Source organism: Phasianus colchicus, chromosome 9, assembly GCF_987193195.1.
Source record: "Phasianus colchicus chromosome 9, bPhaCol1.hap1.1, whole genome shotgun sequence".
NCBI lineage: Eukaryota > Metazoa > Chordata > Aves > Galliformes > Phasianidae > Phasianus > Phasianus colchicus.
Genome location: NC_143444.1, coordinates 29366559 through 29382009, shown reverse-complemented (window position 1 = coordinate 29382009; position 15451 = coordinate 29366559). Strand labels below are relative to the sequence as shown.

General features: G+C 50.9%; 2 protein-coding genes across 5 annotated transcripts; both read left to right on the top strand.

Annotated features, from left to right (window-relative positions):
* Window positions 1–280: 280 nt before the first annotated feature.
* Window positions 281–7876, top strand: LOC116236300 (cytochrome P450 2J2-like). Of its 2 annotated transcripts, XM_090146759.1 has the most exons (10): window positions 281–616; window positions 854–1058; window positions 1562–1724; window positions 1964–2113; window positions 2587–2747; window positions 3943–4119; window positions 4364–4496; window positions 4956–5143; window positions 5445–5583; window positions 7233–7876. In XM_090146759.1, the coding sequence occupies exons 2-10, from the start codon at window positions 867–869 to the stop codon at window positions 7406–7408; spliced, it is 1479 nt and encodes a 492-aa protein (XP_090002885.1). In that variant the 5' UTR covers window positions 281–616; window positions 854–866; the 3' UTR covers window positions 7409–7876. The 2 variants fall into 2 exon arrangements, with proteins under 2 accessions (XP_090002885.1, XP_090002886.1); XM_090146760.1 differs by lacking the exon at window positions 5445–5583.
* Window positions 7877–8731: 855 nt separating this feature from the next.
* On the top strand, window positions 8732–15364 carry LOC149916907 (cytochrome P450 2J2-like). 3 transcript variants are annotated; one of them, XM_090146761.1, is made up of 10 exons: window positions 8733–9109; window positions 9347–9548; window positions 10082–10244; window positions 10447–10596; window positions 11729–11889; window positions 12142–12318; window positions 12574–12706; window positions 13164–13351; window positions 13807–13945; window positions 14710–15364. In XM_090146761.1, the coding sequence occupies exons 2-10, from the start codon at window positions 9360–9362 to the stop codon at window positions 14883–14885; spliced, it is 1476 nt and encodes a 491-aa protein (XP_090002887.1). In that variant the 5' UTR covers window positions 8733–9109; window positions 9347–9359; the 3' UTR covers window positions 14886–15364. The 3 variants fall into 3 exon arrangements, with proteins under 3 accessions (XP_090002889.1, XP_090002888.1, XP_090002887.1); XM_090146763.1 differs by lacking the exon at window positions 13807–13945 and having other exon boundaries at window positions 8732–9109; XM_090146762.1 differs by having other exon boundaries at window positions 8732–9548.
* Window positions 15365–15451: the final 87 nt, after the last annotated feature.

The following is a 15451-nucleotide window of genomic DNA, read 5'->3' as shown; positions in this document are numbered from 1 at the left end:
TTTGGGAGGGAATAAATGGTTTCAATCTTCCTTTATGTACATCGAAAAGGTATAATTTAAAGATCTCCCCACAAAAAAGGCAGAAGGCATAATGGTGTTTATTTTAAGAGGGAGCATCCCATGTGAGCACAGGGGAGCGCTTCGGGTTCCACGAAAAGGTTGAACTTATTAAAGTTGATCATAGGACCGCAGCAGCTTCGCTGCGCAACGGCACTCGGGCGCCACCGAGCAGCGCCTTCAGCCGGGCAAATCCATTGCTGCCGTCCCCCAAAGAGAAGCAGCCCGCACCGCCCCTCGCATCACGAGTGCGGGCTGCGGCCGCGCAGCGCGACGGGAACGAGGCAGTTCTCAGCCGGCAGCAAAACAAATCTCGACGGGGAAGGGACGGGCCGGGAGCGGGGCCGGTGTCACCGGCGGGCAGGACGCGCTCGTCCCTCGGCAGCGCTCAGCGCCATCTGCGCCCTGCCGGCACCGCCCCGTGGCAGCGGAGCCTCGGCCCGTGAGCCAGAGGCTCTGTGGGAGCTCCGCGCAGCCTTATCTCGCGTCCCTCGTGGCCCGGCTCCGCCTGCGGCTGTGCGCGGCGGGGAGGCGGTGGCCGCGAGCGGGGACCGTGACGGTGAGGGACGGGCGGGAGCCGCCGGGCTGTCGGAAGGCGGCGGTGGGAGACGGGAGCGGAGCGGGGAGCTGCCGGTGCGCTGAGGGTGGGCTGTTGTTGGCGAGATGAGAGATGCGTGGCTCGCGTCGCGTCGCGAAGGGCTTTGGCGAACGGCTGTGGCTGAGGCGGAGGAAGCGGCAGCCCGAAGGCAGCCCCGAGGCCGGGCCGGCCCGAGCCCCTCTGCGTTTGTGCCCACAGCTGCAGCCGCACCATGCTGCGCTTCCTCTGGGACAGCATCTCCCTGCAGATGCTCTTCATCTTCCTCTTCGTCTTCCTGCTCGTCTCTGACTACATGAAGAGGAGAAAGCCGAAGGATTTCCCCCCCGGTCCTTTTTCCTTCCCTTTCCTGGGAAACGTGCAATTTCTGATGATTATCAATGACCCCATAGGCATGGTGCAAAAGGTAAGGGGATTCACGCTACTGGCCAACCCAATGCAGTCTAATTCCAATCACATCCATGGCCCACAAAGGGCTCTCTGTTTGTGGGGAGGAGGTTAGCCCATGATCATCAAGGTGGATGAGCTTTGCCCAGGACTACAGAGCCACATCCTTTGGGCAAAGGGCATGAGACAGAACCACGGGTTCCACTTCAGCTGTTGGTGGGTCTGAGGACAAGTGTGACTGGGAAAAGAGTTAAACACCAGCTGAAAATCCTTGCTCAGCTAAGTCTTGCAAGGCCTGGAAAATGCAGCCTGGAGGGTTTGACTCCAACTTCAGAACACTGATAGGAAAAATGAGGAAAAAGACTGCATGCAATCAAGCCAACACCTGTGCAGCCATTCTGCTGCCTCTACCAGGCTCAGTTTGCCTTATTTCCACTTAGGCAGGATGCCAAGGCTTTCCCTCTCCAAGCATAAAATGTCATTGCAAATGTACCCTCATATACTTAATTACCTCATCCCCAGCTTACTGAAAAACATGGAGACGTCTTCAGCTTACAAATAGGCAGCCAGTCATTTGTGATTGTAAATGGGCTGCCACTGGTCAAGGAAACCCTTGTGAGCCAGGGAGAGAACTTCATGGATCGCCCAGAAATTCCTATCAACACAGTTGTCTTTGGCAATTTGGGTGAGTTATCAATAACGTCTTATATCTAAAAAGCATTGGTTTTTTTTTTTGTTTTTTTTTTTTGTTTTTTTTTTTTTTGAACCTGGCAGGAGGAAAGATGGAGGAAATGCCCTTGCTTGACATTCACTCTGAGCTGAGCATGAGCATGGTTGAGCCTCCTTTATAAAGGCATATGTCCTCCATCATCTTCACCTTGCTGAGGACATCTGCCTTTGCTCACTGTGAAATGTTTCTGCCAGGGCTGGTCTTCTCCAATGGGCACCTGTGGAAGCAGCAGAGAAGGTTCACCTTGACCACCCTCCGAAACTTTGGCCTGGGGAAGAGGAGCCTGGAGGAGCGGATCCAGGAGGAGTGCCGCTTCCTCACGGATGCATTCAGGGATGAGCAGGGTGAGGACCACTTCCCTCAGCAGTGCTGAAAGCAGAATCCACGTTGGACTATTTTAATTAAACCTACACAAAAGCCTGCTGAAAAGTACTTCATCATCTCACAATGTTAGCAACCTGCTAGCATCCCAGTTTCTTTCTACAGGTGTTTTGCCCTCAGATTTACTGATAGATGCAGCTGTGTAACACTCAAAACAGCATTCTTACCCTGCCTCTGTCAGATTGCTGAATTTGAGACCTCTAGAAAATTTCATGGGCCCGTCAACACCAGTGTTCACAATTAATTTCTATGGTGTTTGTTCTTCTGAAGCCATTTCAGATCTTTCTTTCCAAAGTAAACAACCATCTCCAGGAAGGTGCTCCACTGGATACCATTCATTTCACTTATTGAATATTTTCTCTCTGATGATGGGACTTTCTTCCCCTTGTCTGTGGAGAGAAGAAGAGAATTGATTGTTCCCTTTTTCCTTCTCCAGGAAATCCTTTCAACCCTCACCTTAAGATCAACAATGCTGTTTCAAACATCGTCTGCTCCGTCACCTTTGGCAATCGGTTTGAATACCATGATGAGGACTTCCAAAACTTGCTGCAGCTGATGGATGAGACTGTTACCCTTCAAGGGAAGATAATGAGCCAGGTACAGCCCTCGTGCCCTCAGCACTGGTAGCGTGCAGATTTGAAAGGCCGTTGTTTCTTCTCTGGAGTTAACCCCAAAAGCTTCAGCACTTTTTAGATTCTGAGAAAGTTCTGAGTTGGAAGGGACTCATAAGGGTTATCAAGTCCAGTTCCTGGCTCCATATAGGAATACTTACTGTTCAAACCCTATTTCCGAGTGTCCAAACACTCCCTGAGGTCAGTTAGCTCAAGGACGTGCCCACTGCCATGATGAGATGTCCCATGCTCCCCTCCCTATGGGGCAGTGCCTTTTCCTAACCCCCACCTTACTGTGTCCTGACACAGCTCCATGCCAGTCCCTTGGATCCTGCTGCTGTCACCTGAGAGCAGAGCTCAGCACTGCCCCTTCACAACCTGAGAGGAGCTGCAGGCCACCATGATGAGCTGCAGGGCCATGAGGCCTCTCCTCATTCTCCTCCATGGGGAACAAATCAAGGGACCTCAGCACTGCCCATACATTTGCCTTCTAGACCTTTCTCCATTTTCTTTGCACTCCTTTAACGCTCTCCAATAGTTTCATATCCTAATATATTGCAGCACTCAAAACTGCACACACTGTTCAAGGTGAGGCCATCACCAAGCACAGAGGTCAGGCCAAGCACAGGAGATGTTTCCCTCTTGTCTGAGACCATGAAGACACATCCTTGAAGGGCTATGTGATCCCTCTCCACCTCTGGATGCATCCTGGTGAAGATGCAGTCCCCATTGATCACAAAGCTGAGCTACCCCAGCTAGTTTTCCTGTGCTTTGGGAAGGACCTAAAACAGCAGAGGGTTGGGCAGAGCCCTAGGGGAGGTCATGGGAAGGAGCAACAAGAATGTTGCTAAGGACATTCACTGCCATTCATCATACTGTTGCACAGAGTGCTTCTTCATGTAATTTCATTCGGCCATATTTTCAAGCTGTGCAATGTTCACATTGCTCTCTTTCACTCAGCATCACCACCTCTACTGAGTGCCAGGCTTCCTGCTATAAGTCTGAGGAATGCAGTAGTTCCTCTGACAATGGAAATAGCAATCCTTGGTCATGCTCTTCTGGAAATGAGTTAATTCCATCTACTCCTGCATTGCAGGGTATGGCTTTGCAGGCTTTTCAAGTCTTGAAAACAGAAGGGGTTTCAATCCTTTACTCAGTTTTCCTCTTTTTTCTGTCCAAAGCTGTACAATGCTTTCCCCTCCATAATGAAGTACCTCCCTGGATCCCACCAAACCATTTTTAAAAACTGGGAGCTCATGAAAAATTTTGTGTGCAATGTGATCAGCAAACATAAGGAAGACCTGAACCCCTCAGAGAGCCGAGACTTCATCGACAGCTACCTGCAGGAGATGGCCAAGGTCAGCAGTGTGGAGCAAGCCCTTCCCCTGTGGGGACTGGAGATCAGGAGGGCTGAGAAACAAACCAAATTTCCCACCTGAGCTGCTGGTGTGTCCATATGTGAGCTCAGGATGGACATCAGGTTTGGGGCATCCACTGGAGGGATGAGAATGCAGCTTCTGCCAGAAGCCTAGGGGCAGAACTGTGTGGGGTGTTGAGGAAGTCCTCGCTGGTCATGTTGCACTAACACTTGATTTTCTGAAGCCCAGTGGCAGTGACTTCTGTGAGGATAACCTGGTGGCATGTGCTCTTGACCTACTGTTTGCTGGGACTGAGACCACTTCCACAACCATCCGCTGGGCCCTGCTGTATATGGCCATGTATCCGGAAATTCAAGGTACACATAGCAGCAGAGCTGTGTGCTTCCTGGGTTTTGCCTGTGTGGTTTGGTAAGAGAGTCACTCCTTTAAAAGACCATCGGGAATCCTTCTGTGCTCAAACAGGAGAGATGCAAAATGTTTTGTTTATTTTTTCATTTGCGTGCTTTTTCTGTTTTAACACTTGCCCTGGTAATTTTGTAATGCTTTAGTTTGGAAACGAGATAGATGTGGCCACCAGCCATAGAAGCACTGGAGACCCCTGAGGGCTTTCCAGCAGAGGCAGCAGGTGCTTTACACAAGGCACAGGCCCATTTAGTAGTTGGACTGATGAACTCACAGAGAGGTGTCACAGGTCCCCTGGTGGCACATGATTGTCCAGGGATGGTCCTTGGGGGATCCTCACAACAAACATGTGTTATCCCCAGGGGATCCATGGCTTTGCTGCACCACAGCTGATCCCTGCTCTTTCCAAACAGCCCGTGTGCAAGCTGAGATTGATGCTGTTATTGGGCAGACACGGCAGCCAGCCCTGGAGGACAGGAACAAGATGCCCTACACCAACGCTGTCATCCATGAAGTGCAGAGGAAAAGCAACATCATCCCTTTGAATGTCCCAAGACAGACCATGAAGGACACAGTCTTGGCTGGCTTCCGGGTGCCCAAGGTAACCCCACTCCTAAGCACTGAGGTATGAGCAGGAGTTTCCCATTTCTCCATCTATGCAGGAACCAGTATATATGCTTTGGGCTGAGGCATCCATACTTATTATCAAGGGGTAGATAACTTTCCTTGCAGTCTATTCTTAGAGAAACAGGCAAAAAACACGGCCGTGCGATTGGAGTAGAGCACATACCTGTGATTTGACTATGGATGCTCCTTATAGTGACTAAGAGGTAGGGTAATAACCCCCCTCCTGTTGGCAGTGGCAGAGAAAGTGCAAAGTGATTTTCTTTCTCTTGTCTCAGGGCACTCTTATGATTGCAAATATATCCTCTGTGATGTTTGACAAGAAGGAGTGGGAAACCCCTCACAGTTTTAACCCCCAGCATTTCCTGAAGGATGGTCAGTTCTGGAAAAGGGAGGCTTTTATGCCATTTTCTATAGGTAAGACCAGCTGCAGTTTGATGCTTCTGTGCTGAAGCACTGAATGGGGCTTCCAGCTGCACAAGGGAGACTCTGAGCAAATTTGTGATGGAAACAACAGACATTGGCTGCACCATGGGAGTTGCTGCTTGTCCATTGCCCATATTGGTGAAAAGCAGCTCCTTCCTTACCAGTCACCATGGGCCCCCTCCAAAGCACCAACAGCACAGCACCATCTCTTAGGCCTTTTATCAAGTGCACGAGACTACAGAAATTTCAGAAGCCCCAGAAATGCATTCAGCAAGGTGAGAGCAATGCTTTGTGCTCCCACTGAGAAGAGGGTTGGCCAGCAGGGACAGGCAGGGGATAGTCCCTCCCTGCTCTGCCCTCGTGAGGCCCCATCTGGAATAGTGCATCAAGGTCTGGAGACCCCAACACAGAAAAAGTATGGAGCTGTTGGAGAGGCTCCAGAGGAGGGCCACAAAGACGTTCAGAGGGCTGGAACGTCTCCTCTGTGAAGACAGGCTAAAGGAGCTGGGCTTGTTCAGCTTGGAGAAGAAAAGGCTGCAAGGAGTCCTCATTGCAGCCTTCCAGTATTTAAAAGGGGATATAAAAAGGAGGAGAATCACAGAATCACAGAATGGGTTAGAAGGGACCTCAAGGATCATGAATCTCCAACGCCCCTGTCACATGCAGGGCCACCAACCTCCACATTTAATACTAGACCAGGCTGACCCATCCAATCTGGCTCTGAACACCTCTAGGGACAGGGAATCTATAACCTCTCTGGGCAGCCTGTTCCACCACCTCACCACTCTCTCGGTAGAACTTTCCTCTATAAGAACTTCCCCTTGACATCCAACCTAAATCTTCTCTCCCTCAACTTAAAACCATTTCCCTTTATCAACTTATTACTCGGGTAGATTGTGACAGGGCAAGGGGAAATGGTTATAAGCTAAAGGAGGGAAGGGTTAGATTGGATGTCAGGGAAAAGTTCTTCACAGAGAGTGGTGAGGTGCTGGAACTGTCTGCCCAGAGAGGTTGTGGATGCTCCATCCCTGGAGGTGTTCAAGAGAATGTTGTATGTGGTGTTGGGGAGCCTGGGCTAGTACCAGAGCTGGAGATTGGTGGCCTTAACTGTGGCAGGGCAGTTGGAACATGCTGATCCTTGGGGTCCCGTCCAACCCAAGCCATTCTGTGATACTGTGACTCGTTCCCACATGGCTGAGGTCAATGGGTTTTGCCACCACCACCACAGGGTGCCCCATCCTGGACAGTAGCTTCCTTGTGGAGAGTGATTTGAGCATCTCCAATTTCCTGCCAAAGCATGACACACTTTCTCTGGTGCTTTGGCTCTATTCCTTGGTGCACAGCCGGGCACACGGGGACTGCAGGTGAAGCACTGCTCATCCCAGCAGGGTAGGATAAAATGTGTGCATATACATTTACATACCCATGCCCTCATTAAGTCACCCAGCTGGGAGCAGACCATGCTACAGCTCCATGGGGGGCTCAGCTGGGATGGAGTCCTGGTGCTGGAAATGTAAGGTGGGCAAGGGGATGTGGGCAGGGTGATGTTCCTGCAGGAGGCGTGTGCCGAGGCTTTTCAGCAGAGAAAGCAGCTGGGCAGCCAGCAGGGCTGAATGGGCGCTGGGCGGCTGTCTCCGCAGGGAAGCGCGCCTGCCTGGGTGAGCTGCTGGCCCGCGCCGAGCTCTTCCTCTTCTTCACGGCTCTGCTCCAGAAATTCACCTTCCAGGCTCCCCCGGACACCATCCTCGACCTCAAATTCACTCTGGGCATCACCTTGGCCCCGCGGCCCTACAAGATCTGTGCAGTGCCTCGCTAGGGAGCACAGCCACTGCTCTCAGAGGGATAATCTTAGCTTTGGTATAGGCACACAGACTGAACATTCATCAGCCACCACGGGCCATGGTAAAAACCTCCTCATGTGTTCTGTTTCTTTCTAAGCAAATGCAGAATAGTTTCTTTTTACAAGCAGATCTCACACGCTGTGTCAGATGAGAAAGATGATTGGTATGTGATGCGCTGGGGCACTTCTGGGCTTGCATGCCAGCACTGCCAGTGAATGAGGAGCTCAGGACTTTCTTAATTCCATGCTAGATGGCCATACCTCACAGCTGGGGATCAGAACTAGCAGAGAGCAACCCCTGAGCTCATCTTACTATACTGGTAGAAGTAGTAATTGCAAACAGTTCCTACTTTGATCTTAGGAAAGCAATTTGTCAAAAGAAAAATACCACAATGCCTTGTGACATCTCCCTCTCTTGAGCATTAATAAATCCCAACTGAAACATTTTTGATGTGAAGCGTTTTGCAAAGCGATGACCAGCACAGCCTTTTCAGCACTGCCTGCAGTCTCCAGCCGTGCCAGCATTTGGGGCAGCAGGGGGTGGTGTGCAGAGCCATGGTGAGCTGCACAGCACCAGCTCTCCCTTAGCAGAAAGGAGGGCACGGGAACAGCACAGGCCATTCATGCAGAGCTGATGAATATTCATGACACGAGCTCTATGAGCAAATCAGCAGGAAAACCACCAAGGCTGGTGGCTGCGTTCTGCCACACCACTGCAATTAATGCAGTGAGAGACACTTGGAGGATGGCAAGTGCCATTTCTGACATGTTTCTACAATATCAGCCCCTGGAGCCATAGCAAATACAGGTCCTGTCTCCTAGTGTTACCTCAAAGGTTTCTGTTTCCCTCCTGCAATCGTGAGCCCTCCTTACACTGGACAGGCAGCAAAGGGGAAGGCTGAGCTGGCACTGCAGTGCTGCCCAGGATGAAAAGCAGGGGCCATGAGCACGTTCAAAACCTGATAGAGATTATACACTGCCTTCTCAGCATTTCTGCTCACCTCGTGCACTTCTCACCTCTGATCTACTCGAATGTCCCTCCTACTTTATTGCTTTCTTATCTCCACACACTGCCTCATGGGAGACAATAAATGGCTGCAGTCTTCCTCTTCTGCTGCATTTGTTTTCCAAAAGGGCAGGAGTCATGAGGGTTTTTACTTTAAGAGTGGAGTACCCCATTTGAGTTCAGGGGAACACTTCGGGTTCCCTGATAAAGCAGTGATTGAACTCGTAAAAGTTTATCAGGTGAACGCAGCAGCTCCTTTCACTCACTTCCGCATCTCCGCAGTCACAGCTGCCGTTCCCCCAAAGAGAAGCAGCCCGCACCGCCCCCCGCATCACGAGTGCGGGCTGCGGCCGCGCAGCGCGACGGGAACGCGGCACTTCTCAGCCGGCAGCAAAACAGCGCGCCCGGCAAAACTAATCCTCCAAGGAGAAGGGACGGGACGGGCCGGGAGCGGGGCCGGTGTCACCGGCGGGCAGGACGCGCTCGTCCCTCGGCAGCGCTCAGCGCCATCTGCGCCCTGCCGGCACCGCCCCGTGGCAGCGGAGCCTCGGCCCGTGAGCCAGAGGCTCTGTGGGAGCTCCGCGCAGCCTTATCTCGCGTCCCTCGTGGCCCGGCTCCGCCTGCGGCTGTGCGCGGTGGGGAGGCGGTGGCCGCGAGCGGGGACCGTGACGGTGAGGGACGGGCGGGAGCCGCCGGGCTGTCGGAAGGCGGCGGTGGGAGACGGGAGCGGAGCGGGGAGCTGCCGGTGCGCTGAGGGTGGGCTGTTGTTGGCGAGATGAGAGATGCGTGGCTCGCGTGGCGTCGCGAAGGGCTTTGGCGAACGGCTGTGGCTGAGGCTGAGGAAGCGGCAGCCCGAAGGCAGCCCCGAGGCCGGGCCGGCCCGAGCCCCTCTGCGTTTGTGCCCACAGCTGCAGCCGCACCATGCTGCGCTTCCTCTGGGACAGCATCTCCCTGCAGATGCTCTTCGTCTTCCTCTTCGTCTTCCTGCTCGTCTCTGACTACATGAAGAGGAGAAAGCCGAAGGACTTCCCCCCCGGTCCCTTTTCCTTTCCTTTTCTGGGAAATGCGGAATTTTTGTTTTCCAAAGACCCCGTGGCTGTGACACAGAAGGTAAGGGGATGTTCATCTTGGGGAGATGGCCATCCCAACCTATTCACAATTCAAACCCCATGCTCAACTGGGGGTTCTCCATGTAGGAGAACATGTGTTGCCTAGGATCAGTAGGCAACATGAATGAGGTTTGGCTTGGAATTCTGAGCCACATTCTTTGGGCAAAGTGCATGGTAGAACATCCTGTGTTTGATTGCAGCTGTAGGTGGATCTGTTTAGTAGGGAGTTCGGGAAGAGAGTTCAAGAACAGCTGAAAATAGCTGTTCTGCTGAGTCTTGCAAAGCCTGGAAAATGCGTCCTGGAGGGTTTGTCCCCATCTGCAAAGCACTGACAGAAGAAATGAGGAAAAAGAATGCACACTATCAGGGAAACACTTATGCAATTACTCTACTATGTCTCCCAGACTCATTTTGCCCCATTTTTACCACAGTTCTTCGGGTCCCAATGTGTGGGTGGAGGATACCTGTATTTTCCATCTTCAAACAGAAAAAGTCATTGCAAATCAATCCTTTATTTCTTTACTTCATTCCCAGTTTATTGAAAAATATGGAGACATCTTCAGCACACAGGTGGGCAGCATGTCGTTTGTGATCGTAAATGGGCTGCAAATGATCAAGGAAGCCCTTGTGACCCAGGGAGAGAACTTCATGGATCGCCCAGATTTTCCTGCAAATACGGAACTCTTCAGCAAGTTGGGTGAGTTATCAGTGGAGACACAGATCTGAAGCACAAAGTCCAAGCGCTGACTAATGAAATGTGCCAGAAGGCAATGCTGTGACTTTGCGTTCTCACAGAGCAGAGTCATCAGCATGGCTAAGTCTCCTTTATCCAGGCAGATACTCTCCTGTTCCTTCCTCTGAGGGCATCTGTCTTGGCTCACTGTGAAATGTTTCTGCAGGGCTGATCTCCTCCAATGGGCACCTGTGGAAGCAGCAGAGAAGGTTCACCTTGACCACCCTCCGAAACTTTGGCCTGGGGAAGAGGAGCCTGGAGGAGCGGATCCAGGAGGAGTGCCGCTTCCTCACGGATGCGTTCAGGGATGAGCAGGGTGAGGACCACTTCCCTCAACAGTTGTGCTGAGGGCAGAATCCATCTTGGACTATTTTAATTTTCCCCATGCTAATGCCTGCTGAAAAATCATAGAACCGTAGAATCATTAAGGTTGGTAAGATCTCTAAGATCACCAACACCAACCCACCCTCAGAATGCCCACAAACCACGCCCCTTGATGTCACATCAATGCTTTTTCTGAATGCTTCCATAGTTGGTGACTCTACCACCTCTGTGGGCATCCTGTTCTGATGTCTGACCACTTCTCCTTGAAATTCTTCCCAATACCTGACCTCAACCTCCTGTGAAGCAATTTAATGCCAGTAGCTCTCATCTTGTCACTGATAGCTGGGAGAAGAGGTCGACACACACCTTGCTGCAACCTCCTTTCAGGAAGTTGTGGAGAGCAATGATTTCTCCACTGAAACTCCTACAGACTGAGCAATCTCAGTTCTCTCAGCTGGCCATCAGAGTTGTGTTCCAGACCCTTTACAGCTTTGTTGTCATTCTCTGGACACACTCCAGGGCCTCAGTGTCTTTCTTGAAGAGAGGGGCCCAAAACTCAACTCAGCACTTGAGGTAAGCTTCACCAGTGCCAAGAACAGTGGGAAGATCACCACCCTGCTCCTGCTGACTGCACTGTAGCTGACACAAGCCAGGGTGCCGTTTGCCTTCTTGGCCATGTGGGCACACTGCTGGCTCACCTTCAGCCAGCTGCCAGCTAACACACCACCATCCTCTTTCTCCTTGTCTCACAAGCAATGCTGGTAACATGCCAGCATCCCAGTCTCCTCTACAGGTGTTTTGCCCTCAGGCTAACTGATAGATAGCTGTGTAACACTCAAAACAGTATTCTTGCCCCACCTTTGTCAGATTGCTGAATTTGAGACCTCTAGCAAATATCATGGGCCTGTCAGCACCAGTGTTCATAATTAATTCCTATGGTGTTTGCTTTTCTGAAGCCATTTCAAATCTTTCTTTCCAAAATAAACAAGAATCTCCATGAAGGTGCTCCACCAAGGATCATTGATGTCACATGCTGACTATTTTCCCTCTGATGATGGTGCTTTCTTCCCCTTTTTTTCTGTGGAGTCAAGAAGAGAATTGATTGTTCCCTTTTCCATCTCCAGGAAATCCTTTCAACCCTCACCTTAAGATCAACAATGCTGTTTCAAACATCATCTGCTCTGTCACCTTTGGCAATCGGTTTGAATACCATGATGAGGACTTCCAAAAGTTGCTGCGGATGATGGATGAGATTGTTACCCTCCAAGGGAAGATAATGAGCCAGGTACAGCCCTCCTGCTGCAGCCCAAGTAGCGCACAGACTTGAAAGGCTATTGTTTCTTCTCTGAAGTCAACTGCAAAAACTCAAGCACTTTCTTAGCTTCATAAATTATGTCAAGTTGGGAAAAATTCACTAGGGCACTCAAGTCCAATTCCTGGCTCCATGCGGAAATATTGAACATCCAATCAAGTTCTAAGAATAGAAGGGGTTTTTCAGTCCTTTCTTGAATTTGCTCTTCTCTCTTTCTTTCCAAAGCTGTACGTCTTTTTTCCTTCCATAATGAAGTACTTCCCTGGATCCCACCAAACCATTTTGAAAAATGGAAGGCTCATGAAAAGGTTTGTGTGTGAAAAGATCAGCAAACATAAGGAAGATCTGAACCTCTCAGAGAGCCGAGACTTCATTGACAGCTACCTGCAGGAGATGGCCAAGGTCAGCAATGTGGAGCAAGCCCTTCCCCAGTGGGTAATGGAGATCAGGAGGGCTGAGAAGCAAACCAAATTTCCCACCTGAGCTGCTGGTGTGTCCATATGTGAGCTCGGGATGGACATCAGGTTTGGGGCATTCATTGGAGGGATGGGGATGCAGAGGGCCTGCAGCTTCTAGCAAAACTCCTGGGGAAGGACTGAATCTGATTTTGAGGAAGTTCTTTTTTTTAACGTAGCACTAACACTTGATTTTCTGAAGCCCAATGGCAGTGATTTCTGTGAGGATAACCTGGTTGCGTGCACTCTCGACCTGTTTTTTGCTGGGACTGAGACCACCTCCACAACCATCCGCTGGGCCCTGCTGTTTATGGCCATATATCCAGACATTCAAGGTACAAGTAGCAACAGGGCTGTCTGTTTCCTATTTTTAGCCCTTGTAGCTCGGTGAGGGTTTATCCGAGTTGAAAGAAAAAAGTGGAAATAGTCTGTTCTCCGACAGATTCAGTGCAAGTACTGTATTTGGTTTTCAAGTGTTTCCCTTCAATGTTTTAAAACTTGTCCTTGTGATTTTATTCTTCTTTTTCATGGGAGGAAGAGGCAAATGTACCCATATGCCCCACAAGCACTGGAGACCACTGTGGGCTGTCCAGCAAAGGCAACAGGGGCTCTGCGAAGGGTCCATTTAGTGTCTGGAGTGATGAACATGCAGAGAGGTGCCTGAAGTCCCCTGGTGGCACATGATTGCCCTGGGATGCTCCTTGGGGGACCCTCACAGCAAAAATGTCATGGTCTCCCTCAGGCTTCTATGGCTTTGCTGTACCATAGCTGATCCCTGCTCTTTCCAAACAGCCCGTGTGCAAGCCGAGATTGATGCTGTCATTGGGCAGACACGGCAGCCAGCCCTGGAGGACAGGAACAAGATGCCCTACACCAACGCTGTCATCCATGAAGTGCAGAGGAAAAGCAACATCATTCCTGTCAACGTGCCGAGACAGGCAATGAAGGACACAGTCCTGGCTGGTTTCCGGGTGCCCAAGGTAAACCTAATTTGGATCAGTGAGGTCTGAGCAGGAGACTTCCATCTCCCCAGTGCTGCAGGAGCAGAGATGCAGCATTGCTGCCTCTCACAGAGGTCACTGCTGTGGATCATGTTGTTTTGCTCACCCAACACTGCTCTCCAGCACACTGCATTCTCCGTGCCCAGGGTGAATGCCATGAGGTGCGGCATCCGTGCATAGCAGGGAGGGACAGAGCCCTCAGCATGCAGCTTTTTCTTAGACAAACTTTAACAGAAGGTAATGTTCATGTCAGAAAAGGGTGGGTCTAAACAATCAAGAAATAGGAAAACATGGCCAGGCAAAATGAGTGCAAGACGTGGATTTCAGATTTGTCTAACAATGATCTTCATGTCAAGATCACAGGAGGGTAAAAATCCCACTCTCATTGGCAGTGGCAGGGAGAGTGCGAAGTGATTTTCTTTCTCTTGTACCAGGGCACTATTTTGATCCCAAATCTGTCCTCTGTGATGTTTGACAAGAAGGAATGGGAAACCCCTAACCTTTTTAACCCCGGGCATTTCCTGAAGGACGGTCAGTTCTGGAAAAGGGAGGCTTTTATGCCATTTTCTATAGGTAAGATAGAATCAGTTTACTGCAGTCTGATGCATCTGTGCTGAAGCACTGGGATGGGGCTTCCAACTGCACAGTGGAGAACCTGAGCTAAGCAGTGTTGGAAACAGGAGATGCTGGCTCCACCATGGCAACGACTGCTTGCCCACTGCCCTCATCAGTGCATAGTAGATCCTTTCTTAGCAGTGACCTTGCAGGCTCCTCAAAGAACCACTGCCACCTTTCAGGCCTTTCTTCACAAACACGGGAGACTACAAAAAGGCCCCAGAAATGCATTCAGAAATGCAAGAGCAGTGCTCTGTGCTCCCAGTAATGCACAGCTGAGGTCAATCTGCTTTGCCACCACCACCACAGGGTGCCCTGTCCTGGCCAGCAGCTTCCTTGTGGAGAATGATTTTAACATCTCCAATTTCCTGCCAAAGCATGGCATGCTTTCTGTGGAGCTTTGGTTCCATTCCTTGGAGCACAGCTGAGCACATAGGGATTACATGTGAAGCACTGCTCATCCCAGCAGGGTAGGATAAAATGTGTGCATATACGTTTACATACCCATGCCCTCATTAAGTCACCCAGCTGGGAGCAGACCATGCTACAGCTCCATGGGGGGCTCAGCTGGGATGGCAGTCCTGGTGCTGGAAATGTAAGGTGGGCATGGGGATGTGGGCAGGGTGATGTTCCTGCAGGAGGCGTGTGCCGAGGCTTTTCAGCAGAGAAAGCAGCTGGGCAGCCAGCAGGGCTGAATGGGCGCTGGGCGGCTGTCTCCGCAGGGAAGCGCGCCTGCCTGGGTGAGCTGCTGGCCCGCGCCGAGCTCTTCCTCTTCTTCACGGCTCTGCTCCAGAAATTCACCTTCCAGGCTCCCCCGGACACCATCCTTGACCTCAAATTCATTCTGGGCATGACCTTGGCCCCGCGGCCCTACAAGATCTGTGCAGTGCCTCGCTAGGGAGCACAGCCACTGCTCTCAGAAGGAGAACTCTCAGCTTTGGCACAGGCACAGACTGAGTACTCATCAGCCACCATAGGCCATGGTAAAAACCTACTTACATGCTTTGTTGCTTTCTAAGCAATTGCAGAATAGTTTCTTTTTACAAGCAGATCTTGCACACTGTTTCAGATGAGAAAGATGATTGGTATGTGATGCGCTGGGGCACTTCTGGGCTTGCATGCCAGCACTGCCAGTGAATGAGGAGCTCAGGACTTTCTTAATTCCATGCTAGATGGCCATACCTCACAGCTGGGGATCAGTACTGGCAGAGAGCAACCCCTGAGCTCATCTTACTATACTGTAGAAGTAGTAATTGCAAACAGTTCCTACTTTGATCTTAGGAAAGCAATTTGTCAAAAGAAAAATGCCACACTGCCTTGTGACATCTCCCTCTCTTGAGCATTAATAAATCCCAACTGAAACATTTTTGATGTGAAGCGTTTTGCAAAGCGATGACCAGCACAGCCTTTTCAGCACTGCCTGCAGTCTCCAGCCGTGCCAGCATTTGGGGCAGCAGGGGGTGG